At 46.2% G+C, this 21,592-nt stretch overlaps 1 protein-coding gene across 1 annotated transcript in view; it reads left to right on the top strand.

Annotated features, from left to right (window-relative positions):
• SEZ6L2 (seizure related 6 homolog like 2) overlaps positions 1-21,592 on the top strand; it is a 288,620-nt gene that overhangs the window by 251,713 nt on the left and 15,315 nt on the right. The window contains exons 16-17 of the mRNA XM_069652000.1: positions 10,347-10,464; positions 11,354-11,456. Of these exons, the coding sequence (XP_069508101.1) occupies positions 10,347-10,464; positions 11,354-11,456 (221 nt within the window). The remainder of the gene's footprint in view (positions 1-10,346; positions 10,465-11,353; positions 11,457-21,592) is intronic.

The following is a 21,592-nucleotide window of genomic DNA, read 5'->3' as shown; positions in this document are numbered from 1 at the left end:
AAGTGAATTGTCGGTAATAGAGGTAGTCAATAGGGCTATACTGGATAACAGAGTCTCAGAACAAGGAGCCAACAAACATTTCCTATATAATGTTAGGATTTTCCAGATTACAATGATATTAAGTGACAACCGGCCCATCTCATGCCCTATAATCCCCAGTGGTTGACTTAGTGGCAACACTAGCACTTTTTTTTCTCCAAAATAAGCCTTCAAGCTTAGTCCAGTATTTCATCCCCTTATAGGTCCTGAATTCAGCACTGAATTTTACGATCGGTACCACTTTTTGCTAATAGTAAATTAGTACAGGTTTATAGGAAAATGTCCCATATTTTTATTTATCAATCTAGCTTGTGATACTGCTATTTGTATTTTTCCCCTAAATTCGAGATGATACGGGAGGTCTGCTAAGTTATTGTTTGTGTTTAACCCAAGATAGAGATACTCATTGACTACCTCAACTGTGGTGGAGCATCCACTTAAAACTGCGCTTTTTTGTAAAAATCTTTTTGCCTCCACAGATTAAGATTTTAGTTTTTTCCAAATGTATTGATAGATGGTTCCTAAGGGCGTAGTTCTGCAGGGCAAAGAGAAAATGTGTAGCCCTTTTGGTGTTTTAGGGAACAAGACCAAGTCGTCTGCGTTTAGAAGCCACGATAATGTACATTCGCCTAATTTAGGGGAATCTGAAAGTACAGCTTGGAAGAATGTACTGATATCAGCTATAAAGAAATTAAATAAAGTTGCAGCAAGTATGCATCCCTGCTTCAAACCTTTGGCTGCCATGATTGGTCGGGAGAGTTGGCCTTCTTGGGTAAAACGGACTTGTATCAAAGTATTTGAATACAATTGTGAGATGAGAGCGTGAATATGAATGGGACATTTTGCTTTTTACAATTTGTCAAATATTAATTCTCTTGAAATAGAATCAAAAGCAGTTTTAAAATCAATAAAGGCCATGTGTATTGTTAGCCCTGTATACTGCCCTCTATATTTGATGAACAACAATGCCAACTGGTTTACAGATGTCCCTAAACTAGGCACAAACCCTGTCTGAAAATTGTCCATAAATCGGTTCTTAGTCACCCAACTTGCAAAGACTCTCAACAGCAACCAGGCAAATATTTTCCCAGGGACATCTGGGAGTGCTATTGGCCAGTAATTCTGAGGAAGTTGAGGGTCACCTTTCTTGAAAATTGGAACAATTATAGATTTTTTCCAGGTAGGTGCGATTTGCCTATTTTTCAGTATATTGGAGAACAGACTAAAAAAATACCTGCACAATGATCGGGATGCACCTTTAGCATTAGGTGTGTAAGGCCATCTGGGCCAGGGGCTCTGGAGCCACTCAGTTTAGCTATTTGTAAGAGAATATCAACTCTGTCAAAAATAAGTGTGTCCTCTGTGTTCCACAACCTAGAAACTGTATCACAACTTTTAATATTGGTTCCATAGAGCTCCTCAAAGTATTGAATCCAACTCATATCCTGTACAGCATTGATTTGGAATGGCAATTGATTTTCATGTAGAACACTGTTTAATGTTGCTCGAATTTGGCTGCTGTTCTTAGATGCAATACCATTCAGCATATGCTCTCTATCTTTTTGCAAATTAAGAGCCTGATGGGATTTCCTCTAATTACAATATCTCGTCTTATGTTTATGAATTACAGGCAATCTTACAGCCAATTCATGATGAGCAACTGCTTTAATTTCTTTCCGCAATTGCGTCTTTTTATTGCTGGTTTCAAGGTCGAAAACATGTTTATGCTTAAAGCATGGTTTTAGATTAGACAATGATTATAATTTAAATAGACTCATAATAGCAGCATATCTGCCGTCTGAATCATCTAGTTCAGGATTGAATTGTAGATGTTGATTCAATATATATGCATTAAAATGTGCTACAGAGGTGTCTGTCGACCTAAATCTATTCCTCCCTTCCGAGACAGTCAGTGTAGCTGGATAGAATTCTGTTTCATCTGGCAAAGTTTGCCATTTCCAAGTGAGTGATAGCAAGTTATGATCGCTTTTGGACTGGTTTAAAACCTTGAAATTTTCAAATGCGTTTTAAATATTTCTTTGAATGAAAATATAGTCTATGGTGGTTAATGAATGATCTCCCTTCTAAGTTGTTTTAGGCGGTATATCCCCTTTTAGTGTGACATTCATCATGAGGAATTGCCTCTCTTGCATTAGTGCTAGCCACTTCTTGGTAGCGTTGGTAAAATGTTCTTTATTAGATGGCATACAATGAATATTCAAATCGCATGCAATTATTACGTGCATAATAGATGGTTCACCACTGACCAAATCCAACATTTGTATCACTCCTAATGAAAACAAATGGTCTGCTATGCCTGTGTGGGTAGAGTTGAGTAAATACATTGGGAGATGCCCATGACTCTAATGTAAAACACAACCTAGTTTTCACCGCTACCAGAAGGCCACCTGCGGGTTGGCCCATGGTCCCTCTAGTGGCAGGCAGTAAGGTTAAAACATGACCCTCCCACGAAGGGGGTTCCAAGAGCTAAGTTTCTTGAAGCATGATAACAGCAAAAGCCTTAAAAGTGCTGAATGCATTAAATAAGAGATGTTTAAATCCTGCTGTGTTCGAGCAAGCTAGACTATGGACTCGGGGGCTATGTCCATTGGATTATTATCTTTGGATACCAAAATTCTGTTTAAGGTTCGTACTCCTAAATGGATGTACAGTCATTAATTTCACCTGCTGAGCTTCTTCGAACAACCCTTGCGTACAAATAACTCATAGCAGAGGACTGTGATTGCTTTCTTTTGCGACAAAGTGATTTTCCTTTTAAGCATCTTCGTGCTGGTGATTTGGGTCCATTTCTCCTCACGCTTGTCTGGTTCTGAGTGTAGTCTTGAATTAGGATGAAACCTAACTGATGTAATTGTGTTCTTGCTTACCAGGGAATATTTTACAAAGTACACCAGATTGGATCCACAACCTCACTAATCCAGGTTTATTATCTTCTACAAACTCTACCAGTAATATATCACTAGATTGTATATCTTCTAACGTATGCACGCTGCTAAACACTCTGAGAATACTAGATCTATTTAGCACATATTGCGGGCATGGAGTAGGTCTGCATTGGAGAATTAGAGTGTGATCATTTATTTAAGTAATTGCTGGATTTGATCTTGTTATTAAATGTACAGTAATGTTTTGTTCACCTGCTGATTGTAGCTGCTTTTTATTATTGCCAATCATTAAACTAGGTGCATTCATTTTGGGCGTTCTGTAGTTGGGTGTTTTGTAGTTCATCTATCTGGGGGTTCTGTTTGGGAACAAATGCGAGTCAATGTTCCTCTATCTCTTTCCTTTTCTGTTCAAGTGTTACAAAATGTGCTTTGTTTTTCCACAATTTAAAAGTTTCATCCAAATATCTTCATTATTAAATCGATATTGGATCTTAGGTCGAATAGTATCAAGGGTTTGAGTCTGCAAAGGTTCAGTGTTCGCAGCACTGAACTGCTCCATTAACTCGGCTGCTTTAATCAGATCATCCAGAGGTTCAGAGATCTCAGGTTCTGCACCCGGCTGCTATTGCTCTAAAGCATGCATGGATCTTTTAGCGCCTCTTTTCAATCTTACTGTTTTCTTAACTTTATTCACCCTTCTTGCATTACATTGGAATCTCTGTTTATCCGGTGTGGTTAGATTTTGTATATATTTTCTTGAGCCTAATGGAATCCCTTTAGGTAAAGCTCTTTGGTTCTTAGATTTTTTTCCCCCCTGCATAGGGTTTATATTCTTTTTTCATTTTCGTGCCTAGAAAAGTTTGAAGGTAGGTTTAGCTAAATTAGAAGTTGGTTCAGGAGATTCCAGCTCTATTTCCTGCACTTCATTACTCGACTGTTCACATAATGGTGTATATGGGCAGCTTCATCAATTAAAATGCAGCATATTCACCCCTTGGGATAGGGGATTGCTGAAGGTGGAGAAGGTGAACATGCAGTTGCTCGTGGTGTTCCATTGTACAGTTAATTTCCAATTGGGGCTACGCCTATTGTCTTGAAGGAACTTTTATCTAACCGATGCTCATATCGTTCATTTATCAATTCTGTTTGAAAAGTTAGTTTATTATCTAGCGTCTCATATAATTTGACTAGGGACATTAACGCAGTGCTCATGGCTGTCAGTGTAACTTCTATCAAGGGGGCAGGTTCTTTCTTATAGTTCCCCCGCCTCCGAGAAGTTGGGTTTACATAGGAGGCTGACAAGCATGTCGAGGAGTCTAGAGAGTTCCTACATAGTATCAGTGATTGAGATAGGTCAAAGTGGCTGAGTGAGGAGACAGGTTTCTGTAAATTCTGTAATTGTGTATCGGGAACTAAAACCACTTCTGCAGCAAATTGTTTAGAGCAAGAATTATTAACAGCTATTTCCTCTTTTTGCCTTTACATGATTGTTTTATTAGTTGTTTTAGGTAATTCAAGAACAGGGTTTGCTGTGGTAACAAGCACATCACTTCCCATGCTCACCTCATCTAGTTTACAATTTCAAGAGGTTTGCTCCATTACATGAATTTGGGCCACAGCAATGTTCGGGATGGGAATACTTGCAGGCCTTCCTAGAGAAGCACTACTAGAGAAGCTCACTTTTATTGATGGCAGATTGCTGGTTTCACTTTGTGATTCTAAGATAATAGGGTGTTGTTCCAGGGATGACAAGACATCCGTCATCAGAGTATCAGAGATCTCACTAAAGTTTATTTATAATGTTTTACTTTCCGACCCACTCGAAACCTGAGGTTTCACATGGAAGGCATTTCTGTCCACGCTCGTCTTTTCAGCGCATTTATTACTACAAACATTTCTTATAGCAGATGTTAACGATTTTGCTTGTCTACACTTTTCACTAATGGGATGTAAGGTATCATTGTACTTATTTCCCCATGGAGTATTTATTAGCATGGCCGCTTGTCTATGGCACTTTAGTTTAGTTGGCATAGCTGTTTTAAGGGTGTATGAATAACTCATAATAACAAGTTGTAACAACACTCCCAGCACCACCAGCCCAGCAGCACAGGTCTACTCGCCACTGGGTCTCTTCAAATGCGAGCGTAACCAATTTCAAGGGAATACTGATAGTCAATTTAGAGATCTGGCTCATGGTTACCAAGGCTAAGACTGTTCAATGGACTCTGAATTACATTTAATAAAACAAAAAACATTATAACAAGTTCAAATAAAATCAAAACTAGAACAGTCGGCTCAAAGGCTTTGCCCACAGTCACAGACCATTTATATGCCAAACAGTCCTTCAGACTCCAGAATGAAAGGTAGTTCAAACAGGTTCAAGATCGGCGGTTCAAAGACCTCAGCCTGCAATCACCGGCCGCGTATTTATTAAGTAGTTCCTCACAGACTGTGATGCAAAATAATTGATACAGGTTCAGCATCAGTTCAAACAAATGGCCGGCTCAAAGACATCAGCCCACAGTGACCGGCCGTTTATTTGTTAAGCAGTTCCTCACAGACTGAAATACAAGATAATTAGAAGAAGTTCACGGTCAGTTCAAAATAAACAGTTGTTTCAAAGACCTCACCACGCAGTCACCGGCTGTTTATTTACAAAGTAGTTCCACAAGCTCTGAATGTTGTTTCGATGATAGCGCTAGCAAGTACAGAATCTGTTCAAAGCAATCGATCAGCTCAAAAGGATCTTTGCCCACATTCACTGCCTGTTTCTTTATCAAACACTGCCACAAGATCTGAACAAAGTCGGATAGAACGGTTGTTATAACAAGTTCTGAGTCAGTGAGCTTCAACTTTGTTCATAGAAGACAGTTGGCTCAAAAGCCTAAGCCCACAGTCCCCGACTGCCTAAGGTGTCAAGTTGGTCCGCTGAGTCAATAAGAATGATAATCATATAAAGCTCAAGTCGGTTTGGTAGTTCTCACCTTTTTCCGGGGGATTTATAATTGAGGTACTAGAGTAGCACAAAGAGATACTGCAAGTGCTGCTTCCACACGCCTCACACCGAAAACTCAACACTTAGCTTTGACACTTCGCAAACGCGCTTCGCGCGGGTCTGATGTTATATAGGAAGGCCCTCTTCCTTAAAGGGCTAGCAGCAGTAACATTCTTCCAACTAGTAAAAGCAAAGCAAAGTTGAAGCTCACAGCAAAGGGTAGTAATTGCAGGCAGGGAGACAAACGACTTAGCTTCTATACTTTGCTTGCGGGCTTCACACGGGTCCGAAGTTATATAGGAAGGCTTTCATCCTTAAAGGGCTAGCAGCAGTAAAATTCTTCCAACTAGTTGAAGCAAAGCAAAGTTGAAGCTCACAGCAAAGTGTTGTAATCGCAGGTGGGAATTCAAAAGCGGGTGTCTCCAACACCAAACACTTAGCTTTGACATTTCGTGCATGCGCTTCGCGCGGGTCCGAAGTTATATAGGAAGGCCCTCCTCCTTACAGAGCTAGCAGTAGTAAAATACTTCCAACCAGTAAAAGGAAAGCAAAGTTGAAGTTCACAGCAAAGTGGTGTAATCGCAGGCAGGGATTCAAATGCGGGTGTCTCCAACACCAAATACGTAGCTTTGACACTTCGTGCATGTGCTTGGCGTGGGTCTGAAGTTATGTAGGAAGGCCCTCTTCCTTAAAGGGCCAGCAGCAGTAAAATTCTTCCAACTAGTAAAAGCAAAGCAAAGTTGAAGCTCACAGCAAAGTGTAGTAATTGCAGGCAGGGAGTCAAACATGGGTGTCTCCAACACCAAACACTTAGCTTCTATACTTTGCTTGCAGGCTTCACGCGGGTCCGAAGTTATATAGGAAGGCGTTCATCCTTAAAGGGCTAACAACAGTAAAATTCTTCCAACTAGTTAAAGCAAAACAAAGTTGAAGCTCACAGCAAAGTGTTGTAATCGCAGGCGGAGATTCAAAAGCGGGTCTCTCCAACACCAAACACTTAGCTTTAACATTTCGCACATGCGCTTCACATGGGTAGGAAGTTATATAGGAAGGCCTTCATCCTTAAAGGGCTAGCAGCAGTAAAATTTTTCCAACTAGTTAAAGCAAAGCAAAGTTGAAGCTCACAGCAAAGTGTTGTAATCGCAGGCAGGGATTAAAAAGCGGATGTCTCCAACACCAAATACTTAGCTTCGATACTTCGCGCGAAGGCTTCACGCAGGTCCAAAGTAACATAGGAAGGGCCTCTTCCTTAAAGGGCTAGCAACAGTAAATATTCTTCCAACTATTAAAAGCAAAGCAAAGTTGAAGCTCACAGCAAAGTGTTGTAATCGCAGGCAGGGATTCAAATGTGGGTGTCTCCAAAACCAAACACTTAGCTTCGACACTCCTTTTGATCCTCTAACCTTGTAATCACCAAAATAAATGTGTCCATGATAACAGCAGAAAGTGATGATGCCTCCATTACTAGAAATTTCTTGTTCTTCAGGAAAGAGAACAACTTCATGACTTCACGCCAGATGATTTGCCTCTTGACGCAACGAGATATGATAATAATGACATTTTTAAAAAACGACTGTCTCTCTTGGGATCTTGTGAACTTCAATATGGATGGATCTGACTGTCCCTTCTGGCACTCTTTGACTCCCCCTTCACCCCTTGTCTCCCCTCTCTCCTCACCTGAGATGCTTGGGTCGAGGCTTATGGTAGACAGGTTTCGTCGGGCGGAGTAGTCCTTCTCCTTTTTTGCTGACAATTGCCTGCCACGGAGGGAAGCCACCGTGACTGCTGAAGGCACAGCGAGTCCGTGGCTCCCTCTCCGGGATCAAGCCGTAAGCAAGGGAAAAAGCCACATGGCGGAAAAAACCCTTGTCAGGCACGACGATGCGCTCTGTCCCACTTCCAACTGGATCTGGTGTAGAGGTGAGTAGCTGAAGTGAAAGTTCGTAGCTGGAGGAGACGTGATTTGGAGCAGGAGAGGAAGAACCATTCCGGACTGGGAGCAGGAAGGCGTGGACGGTGGAGAAGATCAACAGCGGCTGGACTGAGGAGCAACAGGAAGAGGAGAGAGAGAGAGGGAAGAACCGGGAAACCAAGAGCGAGAAACCCGGAAGGGAGAGACCGGCCCCCGAAGGAGGGAGAGGACTCGATCGGAGGACCGGAGAAAGCTGGAAGAAAAGGGGTAGCAAGGGGAAAGTGAGCTTCGTACAGGGACGAAGCCCGAGAACGAGAGGAAAGGCACTGACGTTCCAGACGGAGTGTCAGCTGAGAGTAAACCCGGAAGTAGAGGAAAGAATCCACAGGGGTTGCAACGCAGGGTTGGCCGGGAGAGGGAGGAGTAAATACTCCTACGGCAGGGCGTTGAGAACAACTAGAACGGCAACTAGAGCCGTGAACAGAGAGGAAGGACTACCAACCTCTAAACCTCCGCTGCCACCGATAACGTGGAAGTATCCGCCAGTCACGGCGGTGGCCGATGACACCGACGTTCACAGAGGTCAGTCACAAAGAGTGACCAGAATGCCCACAAGGCGGATTGAAGAAGTGGAATAGGGCAGCTTGTTTTCCTTCGGATCGGTGGAGATGCCATGCTCTGTGTAGCCCATGTCATTATGTCACAGTGTCTGTGGTGAGGTCAAGCAGGAAGGATGCTCATTCCAGGAAAGGGACATTTTTGGTTGTCTGCTCAAAACACTGAGAATAGCAGCACTGTTATCTGATAGTGCTAATTTAAAGCGGTACAAGTTACCACTACTCGCACTTACCATAGGAAATGTAGTTAGAGGAATTGTGGGACTTGGTAGTTCAGACCACAGAACAGAAAATGGTTGCAGTTATCCTAGAGGAGTCAGGAGTGGATGGTGTTGGGAAGTGTGGGGTCCCATGAGGAGTGTGTTACAAATGTTAACCAATTCTTGATATTATTGAATGCTTGCTCAGTTGATGAGTTGTCCTATCCAATGCAAATGTTACCTCAGTTGTGAGAACTATGTTCACAGTGCCACATGCCCCAAGGTTTCCAGCTTTCTCCTCTAATAAACTAGAGTGGAGATACTATAGATAGGCACTGTTCAGATTCCCTCCCGCTAAGCCTCAGGTGGTATACATCATGGAGATACACCAACCCCCATTGTGTGAAGTACATGGCTTTCAGTGAGAAAAGTGTCCTGCATACACATTAGGAAATGCAGGGGTTGCAAGTGCCACACCATCCTCAGCCATCCCCGGTGTCCCAAGCGACTGCAGCACCACTTGGTCGGAGGAGTTGATTACAGGCTACACTATGTTCCTGTAGTGTTAGGGGCAATCCACTATATAATGTAGCGACAGTAAAGTAGTGTATAATGACTTTGGTTGAACTCTTTTGTGATGTCACACCAGTGTACCCCAGCTCTCAGTTCCAACATGGGTATCCTACCCCAACATACGTCATGCAGGGTTCATGTACCATAAAGCTAAATGAATGGCCATCAAATGACCAGCGTGCTACAGGGAAGGGTTCTCTTAAGAGGACCGTCCACCATATCACTTATTTACCTATCCGAGACACCTTTCTTCATGGTGACTAAGTACTAGTCGATTTACATACAACTCATATGTACAGGGAACTTTGATGACCACTTCAAAGAAGGGTGAAACACAATGATTATAGGGATCTAGGGCCTTATGCACGATTGAATGCATCAGTAAATATTGGAATTCATAAACATGAACATTGAATGTGAATGTGTGTTATTTGAAGTAACACGGCAGGAGAATATTGAAGAACAAACTTACCAAGAAGTGCCTACCATTTTCTTATGACATTTCACTTTCTCATGATGTGGCGTCAAGACACTCTGGCTAAGCGTGAAATTGAGCGCAGGTACAACCACGCGTCACATTATCTTATGCTTCTGTACGTAAAGATATTCCTAGGCAGTGTGTGCCATTAACATGACCAACATTTATTTTGTTGACCAACCTAAGAGAAAATAAGCACATCTGCATGAAATAATGAAAATGATGCAGGTCATTTTTGTAGTGACACCACTAAATAAATTGACGTTTGCCATTTAAATAATAGCTATTACTCCTGAGTACCATTACATTGGGTAATACAGTGCTTAGAAGCAAGAGGAATCTCTATAAAAGAAAACGTTTTTGGTCAAACTCAATGGTAATCATTTCACCCACCTCAAAAGGATGAAGCGCTGCCAGGATTCAAACCTACATTCTGCAGATTACATTCAGCAGGCACTCCACGCACTGAAGTATTTTCTCTGTCCTGCCATATGGCACAAGACAGATACATAATACCTTAGATTAATGAGTTGTCAAAACGATACGTATGACTTCCTTGAATCCTGTCTCAGTTCTGTGATTAGCAAAATGTGCAACCATTTTCTTTTCTTTTCGACCTCTTTCAGTCACTCAGACCACAGACCCCTCCCACCAGATGGAAGGAGGGAACATTGCCCTGGCGATCTTCCTGCCAATCGTGCTGGTGATCCTCCTGATTGGCGGCATTTACGTCTACTATACCAAGTAAGAGCGCGTTCTAGACACAGGAGGGCGGGCGGTAGCTAAGAAACCAATGACCAACTCACTGGCAGGGTTGTTCATTTTGCTTTATAAACATTATAAAGCTATGAAAGAGATGGATGGCAAAAGAAATATGTTTGTCGATATTTAATCTATGTCTATCTCAATTATTGTTAACTATTCTTTGTTTTGCTTAATCCTTTTGTTTCTTTCCTCCCTCACCCATGTTCCCTTCTTCTTTTCAACCTACCTTCTTTATTTCGTGGTTCTCCTTCCTTCATTCATTTTTCCGTCCCTCCCTCCCTCCGTCAAACACCATTCTTTTCTTTCATCTCTGTATGCTCTTTTTTTGCTCCTCTTAACTGCCATCCTTCCTTTTTCGCCGACCGCACCCACCTCCCTTCCTTTTGTGTTTTCCTCCCTTCCTTCCTTAATCTTCCTTCCTTCGTTCCTTCCTTCCTTCCTTCCTTCCTTCCTTCCTTCCTTCCTTCCTTCCTTCCTTCCTTCCTTCCTTCCTTCCTTCCTTCCTTCCTTCCTTCCTTCCTTCCTTCCTTCCTTCCTTCCTCCCTCCCTTCCTCCCTCCCTTCCTTCCTTCCTTCCTTCCTTCCTTCCTTCCTTCCTTCCTTCCTTCCTTCCTTCCTTCCTTCCTTCCTTTCTTTCTCTCTTTCTCTCTTTCTTTATTTCTTTCCTTCCTTTCTTCCTTCCATCCTTCCCCCTTTATCCACTTATTTTCCATTACTTTACTTTCTACCCATCCTCCCTTTCTTCTTTCCGAACATCATTCTTTCTATCATTTTTAATTCTATCTTTTAATCTTGTCTTCATTTTCTTCCTTTGTCTCTTAACTTCCATTCCTTCCTTTTGCCTCTTCCCCATTGCCCCTTATCCTCAGGTTTCAAGGGAAGTCGATCTTTGGTTTCTCCTTCTCAAACTCCCATTCCTACAGCCCCATCACAGTTGAGTCTGACTTCAACAACCCACTGTACGAGGCTGGGGTATGTATGCTAAGTTTAACTCTTTATTTGCGGCACCACCACTCGAATATTCCCCGTTGATGAAACAAAACTTTTCAACTAATCCCACTGGCTCTGCCAAATACACACATAACCAAGTAGTGCTTGATTTCTTACTGCAAACGGATCCATAATAACACAAGGATTTTCTGACAGTGGTGTCAATATTTTAAGGTATAACTGTATAACTGGGGACTGGGATTCCATCAAAATTCAGTACTTTGGGACCAGAAATTAAGGGAAAGTGTGAGGTTATGGTGGCATACATGATCCTACTATTACATGTTAAATGGATATAGAATGAATTGTAAGACTAGTCCCCTGCACTCCTAGTTTCAAGGCCCTAACCAAACAATCCTAGTTATCTCACTGCAAGGGGTTCCAGGCTTACCTCAGTGCAGACTTGAGTCCAGATTATCCATCATTTGCTATGGTGTTAAAAATTGATGTAGCTCAGATTATCTTTGCTCTGGCCCACTGGCTAGCCTCTGCCACCATGCTAGATGAAGGAACACTCTATACCACCCCTCCGCAGAGCAGCTGAAATGGTTGTTAGAGGAAATTTTGGCAAGAGTGGGTCTAGTTTGCCGAGTTCCTGAGAAGGACGACTGGCTCCGAACGCTGTTTCACCACCTCCCGTGGGAGTGAAACTCGTTAGCTGCAGCATTTGATAAGCACATTCAGGACAATTGTATAGCATTGTGCCGCGCAGGGGTAGTTCTGTTTCATCATTACTAACAACCAAACTATATGCAGTTTTCACTTTATTGTAGCACCCTTGTCACGTTTGCTTTTGACACCCCAAACCTTGAGTGCTTATATTTGGAGCAACCTCCCAACAACTATGATTTTGTCAAATATATTCTATGCAATTTTAAATCACAGGAACATTCCAAAAAGAGTAGAAAATATTTAAAAAGTCATTAAAACGTGTTCCAATGTAAACTCTTGAATTGTCCCTCCCCTGGGACCCCCTTGCCACCCTGTAAATATCATGACAATATTCAAGCATAATGTCATCTAGAGTCTCTCAACGACATGTTTGAATGCATCAAAACATGGACATTGCAAGTGGATATTTGTTATTTGAAGTAATGCGCCAAAAGTATATCAATGTGGTGTGAAGATCCTAAGGGTAAGCGTGAAATTGAGTTCTAAGTAAGTTCAATGGCAGAGGTTCACATAAGCATCCCAAGGCAGAAAGAATCATTTGAGGAGAAAATCGTTGCATCATCTATGGCCACCTTCTCAGACTCATAAACTGTGTAGGCCCATGAGGTCTAATGTGCACAGTTTCTGAGCACATCTGAGTTCCCCGAATTCGGATGATGGAAACATTACTAAAGGCTGCTATTTAACAATGAAGGCTGTTTGTCCCACAGCTTCTCCATAGCTAACAGGTGCCACAGTTCCTGTCGCCATTAATTAATGTGGGGGCTTTCAGGTTTTCTGCACATTGCACCGATGATTGATTTCACTGCCATGATCATTGTTGTTTTAATCTTCTCTTTGTTAAAATGGATTTCTGAACTCTGACCTGGTGGGCAGAGGTTCAGAAGGCCAGTCTAGTTTCTTGGAACAAGGTAAACTTCTGGACAAGCCAGACCAATCAAGGTAGCATTGTCAGCGGTCAAGACTAGGTCTCAGGAGGGGTGAGGGTGATTGAAAGCCCACAATGAGCACACACAGTAAACAACACCACAAATTACTCTGTCAGTTGTATATTAAAAATACATATACATGTATTAAAGGCCTTTTAAATCAAACACAAGCAAAGATCAGCAGTAATACCTAAACCAACACAAGACTACTATAAAACATATATACAGATACCAATGGCCTAAAGGAATGGCACACAGTAAGGGTCCACAACCTGTAAGCAAAGGGAGCAAACAGTGCGAATATACTTTAGGCAGTCCTTCATGTTATCAACCCTATCTGAGAGGCAGTCCAATCCCTAAGAAGAGTGGAGCCTTATGATCAAAAGTACTTTCATATGCAGCTGCACGCGATTGTGTGGTTGGGCAAAAACGGGGTCTCTTGCAGGGGCTGTAGCAGCTCAGGAAGGCAGGGGAGGCAGTGAAAAATAAGTTCCCACTATTCGAGGAGGGTCTCCCCAAGAGGGCAGATCAGGATCCAAGAGTTGGGAATAGGGCGGTAGCGCAGGCTACCTCAATAAAGAAGAGTGGCCATCAGGGGACACTTGTGCTTAAAAATGGATGGGTGCACCAGGGGCCACCGGTAAGGGTTACAAGTATTCACCGACCCAAGGTGCACTCCGGTCCAAACTTTGGCAGTCAAGTCCACTTCGGTTGAGGGTTCAAGTGCTGCAATTGTGCGGCTCTGTTGCTTTCAGCGGCTGAGTTCCAGGGATGATTCCTTGGCAGGATAGTTGTGATTTCTCCTCTCCTGGTGAAGGGATCAACTCGATTTCACTGCAGCTCATCTCAGGGCAAATGGGGGCACAGCAGCAGTGCGCCCTCGAAGTTTGTCACCACGGCTGGGCAAAACAGTGACTGCGTGCACTCGGGTTCAGGTGTACTCTCCTAATTTGAGACCTAGGGTGCCTAGGTGTACAAAACTCAGCTGGCGAGTGTCTTGTACCCAGTTCTTACGATATCCAAAGTCTCAAGTGTCAACTCGAGACAGCGAAGGTTCTAGAGCAAAGGTCCTGCGCAAGCTGGTCAGTTCACTGGTTGGCCCAGGAACACTTCTGAGAAGGCTTGCTTTCAGGTTAAGGTGGAGGTGCCGCGAATAGTTAGTCCCACTATTCAAATGGGTCAAAGTGCCTTTGCACACCTTCTATGTTCGATCAGAAGCAGGGGGGTCCTGTGGGACTGTTAGGCAGAAACCTGTGCAGTTCCCTCTGGGACCACTGCAAAAGATTTAGGACTACAGGTGTTTGGCAGTAAACCCACTTGGTAGCAGTCTGTACCACACAGATTCACTTGGTAGCTGTGGCTGAGCAGTCAGACTTCCCTCAAGAAGAGGTAGGCAGTATACAGAGTATTCACAATAGGTCAAGAGAACACAGTAGAACAAGTAAACACTGACCAGGGCTTGGTGTAAAAGAGATATAATTATTTATTTAAAACCACATCTAGAAAAACACACAGGCACTAATAGTAAGCAATTAAAAAACACGGTCACTAAAAGATATACACTCCCTTAAAAGAATATTAGACAAGTCTTAAGTAAAGCCCCACTTATTTTCAGACAGCGGTGAGCGCTTAACATAGATGGCACTCTAATGATTTGTTTAAAAAAGGGAGAGAAGAGCAGAGAATAAATTGGAACAGATCCCAACACTTTTTCACAAACACACAAGAGAGAAAGGCAAAGTAGCACCGTGAATTCAATAGGCTGGATCCTCTTTAAGAGGATCAAAACGAAATGTGTCCAAGGTCACACGGTCGCAGTGCACAAAAGTCTTGTAACGGTTCAAAAAGGAGTTGGCGCAAGGAAAGGGACAGTTAGAGGGTCAAGGCGACCAGCCCAGTCCAGAAGGTTAAGGAGTTATTATTACCTTGTTGCAATCTTTAGAAAGGGAGGCCTGGCGGACACGGTACCTTAAAGTGGTGAGAACGCTCCAGCGGGGGCAGTTGTTCCTGGCAGCAGATGCAAGTCGGTGCTTCGTCCAGGGGAAGAGAGGATCTCGTCGTGGAGGAAGACAGGAGTCTGTTGCACTGCCAGGGAAGAAACCAGCCGCAGAGTTTTTCAGGTACAAGGAGCGGTCCGGTGATTCGCGGTTCAGTGGTGAGTGGCTATCCGGCTGCCGGGGTACTTGGCACGGGCAGTTCGACCACAAACCGGGCTGGGGTGCGAAGAAAGAAAGGTAAACTGGTTGTGCCCACCAGTCAGGGGAAGAAGCCTCTCCAGCCGGGAGATGTTCTCGGTCGTCAGGAAGTGGTGAGTCGGTTCTGCAGGGCTCCACCGGTGGTATCATCGTGGTAGGTCGGCTCAGCTTCTCTCTCGTCAGATTCTTAGGTCCTGTGGTCCTGTGGCGACTTCTGAAGTTCCAGTCCCCACAGCCCTGCTTTTATGCAGAAAACCCCCATTCACTCAGCCTAGCTGTCACTCAAACATGCTAAGTGGTGAGCCGGCCGGCTCACCACTTGGGCCAATCACACAAGAGTTCGACCTGAGTTACCAAGGTAACTTGGTCCAGGGTGCCTAAACCCCCTCCCACACCCCCTGTGGTACCCAGACAGAGTGGCACCACTTTTGGAGGATTCTGTGGAGAAGCCTGCCACAAAGTGGAACAAAGGGCTCGACTTGGGTTGGAGTCACAGAAGAGAACACAAACGCCATTTTAGAATCGAGTCTTGGCAAAAAATACCAACCGGAGAATTAATATTAATTAAATAAACCGGCGGTATGTTCGAGGCTATGAGAATTAAATAATTAAAGTTGGTAGCCTCGAACAATGGGAAAATCCCATAGGAAAATATTCGCGGTTGAATATAAAAAGTAGTTTCCACTGCCACCAGCCAAAACTCGGAGACGTGCCCCTCGACTAACAGACCCCGGGGCAATCAAATTGCCCCGACAGGTACGTCCACAATATGATGGTTTGTACTGGTTTCTGTTAATAATTTGGGACTAGTAAAGCCAATGGTGACTTTACATGCCCTGGGAGACAGTAGTCAGTCCCAGGGTATGGAGTCTATGGTGAGGTGTCACTATGACACCCCGGTGTTACTGCACGGAGGGTGCTGTGTAACACACATAGGAAAAACACATGAGACCCTATGGAGTAAAGGACCCCATAGCCCAAAAAACACATTACCAATCAAAGGAATACCATTAATCATGTCCAAGAGTGAGAGAAAAAGAGTCTCACACTTGGCAGGAGGAAAAAAAAAAGACTCCAGAAATCCAGCAAAGCTGCTGGGGGACTCACTAGGTTAGGAAATTCAGCCTAAAGAGAGAATTCTCCCTAACAGGGACAACAGCAGGCTCAGGGTGCCAAAAGTTCCAGCGGATCACCAGCGGTTCCTTGACTCGGCTTCTTAGTTTCAGGATGCTTGGATCCTATCCTAGGTTTGTTGTGAACTCAAGAGATCAACCTTGTATATGAGTTTGGGCACTTCTCTTATCTAGAATATCCTTTGCACCGAAACGGCGAGGACCCAATGAAAGACCTGCTCACATACAGCCATGCCCGACGTGGACCAAGCACGGACCACTGTGGTCCCAGTGATTCCCAGCACACCAGCCTCTCTGGCACCCAGGATGTGTATTAGAGCTAGACTGTCCAGCCCACATCCTGGGGGCACACACACAAGGCATGCAGAAGCCTGCAGAGAGATGCATGACCAAATAAGGGTTTTCCCGGGTCTGCTCGACCTGGGGAAGGCAAAGGGAGAAGATGGGCAAAGGACAGAACAAAGAACCTTGTGGAATGGCCATTTTGGGGCCAAGTCACCGTCCTGGTCCAAACGCTGTAAATGTGATATGAACAAAAAGAAAGGTTTAAAAATATATTAAAAATAACAGCTTCCACCAGCTCTGTCCAAGACACATTTGTACTTCTACCAAAAAATCGGTTGGGGGTGTCTAGGGCTTTTAAAATGAAAGGAAGACCCCAGCGGACTGTACTGTAAGGTACTTTGTGCACTGCTAACACGTTATGATATGATATATTATATTTATATTGCGCTCATACACAAGTGTTTCGGAGCATGACCAGGCAAAGGGAGCAGAAACAGAATAAATAATAATAAGTACAATAAATAAATAAAGGTGATAAATAGTGGTAGAGCGGCCAGCAAGTGGCAAAGTGCTAAGTTAGTCAGATAGGGTGTATCTGATAAATGCAGAAGAAAAGTGGGTGGGGGACTGTATGGGTACAGATACAGACCTCAGTGCAAGGGGTGGCCCGCAGGTAGTGCAGGAGGGTGGCAGGGTGAGCAGGCACCTGGGCCCGAAGGACAGTGGGTGGCCAGGTGCACGATGCAGGGAGATCAAAGGTGATCAGCAGGGGAGAAGAGGGGAAAGGCAGAAGCTAAAAACTAGCAACAAAGTAAAAGACTAAGGGAAACAAAGTCTCCCAGGTCTGACTGTCTTTAAGGGCATGTCAGTTTCCCCATAACAAAGTAAGCGAAAATCCAGCAGAGTGCAGCATAATAATGCAGGCCACTTGTTTTTAAAGGTATCAGGGTTCTTCTCAAAATTCATCCCAAAGTGTATAGACCCCTTTGAGATAAAGCAGAGGATAAATCAATGGCACCCCAACTGATGTTGCCTGATAAATGGAAAATACACCTTGTCTGCCATGTTCCACTGTTGAAACCGCTGATAGGTTCATGGCAAAACAGGCTGCCAACAGGAACAGTGGAAGTGTACAAACATGTGAAATTAGAAGCAGAATGTATTTGGGATTCTCGATTAGTAAAAGGACAGCTACAATATCTCATAGATCGTAAGGCAAATTGCCTGAAAGAATGTCCATGGGAGTCAGCTAATTGTGTACATGCACCCACATTTGTTAGGCAGTTTTATAGGAAGTTTCCACAAAAAACAATCTCAGAGGCAACGTGTCCTAAAAGGGTATGGGAGATGGGGGGCAGACTGTTAGAATCAGGAGAAAGAACACATGGCAACTTTGGAATACATATAAATGGATAGGGAATGCATATTAGCACCTAAAATGGCGCCTACAGGTGACACATTAATAGATAATCTTTGTATCCCTTGCTTGCCAAATCCTCACTTTATCCAGCATGGGGTCTGGCATGGATTCACATGCTCATGAATATTCCCCGTCGTCAGGCTGGGAATCCTCGGTAAAGAAAAAACCAGTATCAGTTTCGTTTCTGATCTGTCTTTCGTAGTAATAACCAATCACTGGTCTCTGCGTCATACTGACCACAGCCAATGACTGCCCTCTACCTAAGCACCGCCTCTGGCAGCCATCTTCAGATTTTTACCGCACGTTCATGTGTTGGGATCCTCGTGCTATTGCTCTCGAGCGTTAGTGCTATTTTTTCACGTTTTTTCTCAAAAACTTCGTTTTTTCGGTCAAAAGAGCCTCAAGCTCCACCGACTCTCCATCCGATCAACGGGGACCCGTGTCGGATTCGTCTGCGCCCCTCAAGGGTGAAGATTTCGTCGAGCTATGCTTTTGGAGGACTCCAGAAGCTTCTCAGGCCCGGACATGGCCCAGGAGAAGGGAAGCTCGACGCCCGGAAGGCTGTTCAGGATCTGCCATGGATGCCAGCTGCAGAACGTCTTTAAGGAGGACGAACACTCCTTTTGTCTCTACTGCTTACATGAGGACAAGACGCACGTGGAGAAGGACTGTGCGTTTTGCGGCAATATGTCGGAGCGGACCATGAAGGACCGCCATCAACGTCTCGCCAACTGGCTGGAAGGGAAGAGCCCGTCGGGCGAGAAGAAGAAGAAATCCGAGCGGTCTTCTAAGACCTTTGAGGACGCCCCGGCGACGGGGGTCCAACACAAGGCCAAGCACCGCGAGTCCGCTGGCACCGGGAGCGCCGAACGGTCGGGCTCTACGGGCGCCAGGCAGGGCGCACCCTCCCCGGCACCATCAGCCACGAGCCAACGCTCTGGGTCGGGTAAGAGGAAAGGCGAGCACCCGGCGAAGCTCCTGGAGAGGCCCCGGTCGAGCTCGAAGGCCCCATCGGAGGGGGAGCGAGGCAGTGTCCCCCCCCTCAAGGATAAGGCGGTGAGCGCACCTAAGGTGGTGAAGGCCTTAATCCATCCGGCCAAGACCTCTATCGATACTGTCGCGGCGGCCCTGGCTCAGCCTGTGGAGGCTACACCAGTGGTGGCGACCTCGGGCCTCAGAGTCTCCCTGCCACCTCGGAGGGAGTCCTCTTTTGTGCCCATCGATAGGACCCCCGTGAAATCCCCGGCGGGGAAGAAAAAGGGGGGGCAGGGCGTCGTCGTAGATTCGGCCTCAACCTCGGAGGAAGAGCTGATCGAGGTCTTAAGCCTTGGCGTGGAAGAAGACCGGCCCGTCGGGATGGATCCCGACGCAGGTGACGACGACATCGTCGAGGGTGCCGACGGGGCCCCTGATCGCCCGTCGGATTCCCCTCTGCCAGTGCCGCAAGACAACTCGGCGGCCATTTTGTTGGCTATACAGTCCTTATGCTCAGAGATAAGGACGAGACTACCGTTGCCGACGGAGGAACCTCTCCCGTCGGGGGATCCTGAACCGGGACCTTCTGGTGTTCCCCCGCCCAAGAAAAGAAGGATTCACCCTCCACCTTTTTTTCAGCCGTCGCGCCCCGTCCAGCCCTCCTCCCCGTCCACCCGAGGGGATGATACGGGGACTGACACGGCAGCGACGGGTACGGACGACGAGGTATACGACGAGGATCTACCGTCGTCACCTCCCACCAGGGCTTCTCCGCCCGACGAGATTGGATCGTTCCACTCCATGATCGCAGGGCATCCGAGCTTTTCCAACTCTGCCCTGAGGAGAAGAAAAAGGAAGGTTTCCTTTATCAACGGCGCGAGGCCAAGAGGAAGACGGTCCTCGCGGTGCCTCTACTGGACGACATTTGGGATGAGGGCCTCGCCCTCCTCAAGAACCCTTCCACGACGCCAGCTAGAAGAGACCGGTACGAGAAGAAGTACCGGGTCCCGGACGCGGCCCCCCTGTGCCTCCGGGCGCAGCCTACCCCGGACTCCGTCGTCTCCGCGGCGGCCAGGAAGAAAGCGGGGGGGGTGCGGCCTCCACATCGACTTCCCCACCGGACGGCGAGGGAAAGAAATTGGACGCTATGGGACGCAGGGTCATCTCGTCTGCAGCGACGACGATTAAAGCGGCCAACGCCTTGGCTATCGTGGCCCGCTACGACAGGGAGCTATGGTACAAACTGGCTCCCCTGCTGGACTTCCTACCGGACGACAAGAGGGCGGATGCCCTGGAGATCCTACAGGAAGGTGAGGTGGCGTCGGACCACGCCATCACTATTGCGAAGGACATCGCCGACACTGGGTTTCGCCAGTTGGGCAATGGCGTGTGCCTTAGGCGGCGTGGATGGCTCAAGGCTACGGACTTCCGTCAAGACGTACAGACCAGAGTCCTGGACATGCCGTTCGATGGGAACAACCTGTTTGGGAAAACAGTGGACGATTCCCTTCAGGCCATTAAAGCGGACACTGAGACGGCCCGGGCCCTTGGGGTTCTGCAGCAACGACGGACGCCCTTTCGGAGCAGCGGAGGCAAGGGCGCCTCCAAAGGTTCCGGCGGCGGTTTCTCCACCTACCGTCAAGCGGCCCGCCCGTCGTCTCAGGAGGCCTACAGAGGACGAGGCAAGTCTGGCGGACCCCGCCGTCGTCGCCAAGGAGGTCAAGGCGGCAAAGCCTCGTCGAAACAGGATTGAACCGGCCGTGGGGTCGGGCCCCCACCGAAGCACCCCAGTGGGAGGCCGGCTGGCGAGCTTCGTCAGCGTGTGGGAGTCCATCTCCACCGACCGTTGGGTGCTGGACACCTTAGCCTGGGGCCACGCGCTCGAGTTTCAAAGAAGGTGCCCGCGCGTCCCCCCCGTGGCCAGGAAAGAGCTTCACGTCCCTCAGCTTCTCCTGGAGGTAAAGGCGATGCTCAGGAAGGGCGCCATCGAACTCGTCCCAAAGAGGCTTCGGGGCTCCGGAGTTTACTCGAGATACTTCCTCGTGAAGAAGAAGACGGGAGGATGGCGCCCCATCCTAGACCTGCGACGTCTGAACAAGTTCATCAAGGCGCAGAAGTTCCGGATGGTCACCCTCCAGCACGTCCTGGGGCAGCTGGAGGAAGGAGACTTCCTGTCGTCGTTGGATTTGGAGGATGCCTACTTCCATATTCCCATCCTAAAGGGGCACCGAAAATTCCTCAGGTTTGTGGTCCAAGGGCGTCACTACCAGTTCAAAGCCCTCCCCTTCGGACTACGGTCGGCACCCAGGGTATTCACCAAGTGCCTTGCACCGGTGGCGGCGCAGCTGCGCCGCGAGGGGATCCACGTCTACCCCTACCTGGACGACTGGCTCATCCGAGCCAAGACGAGGGAGCTCGCCGTGGAGCACACGGCAAGGACCGTCCAACTTCTCACGGACCTGGGATTCTCCGTGAACTACGCCAAGTCCCACCTGGTACCCGCGCAAAA

The sequence above is a fragment of the Ambystoma mexicanum genome, chromosome 3p (genome assembly GCF_040938575.1).
Source record: "Ambystoma mexicanum isolate Mex_15411 chromosome 3p, UKY_AmexF1_1, whole genome shotgun sequence".
NCBI classification, from domain to species: Eukaryota; Metazoa; Chordata; class Amphibia; order Caudata; family Ambystomatidae; genus Ambystoma; species Ambystoma mexicanum.
Note: the sequence above shows the minus strand (reverse complement) of the source record. Positions and strands in the feature narration are given on the sequence as shown.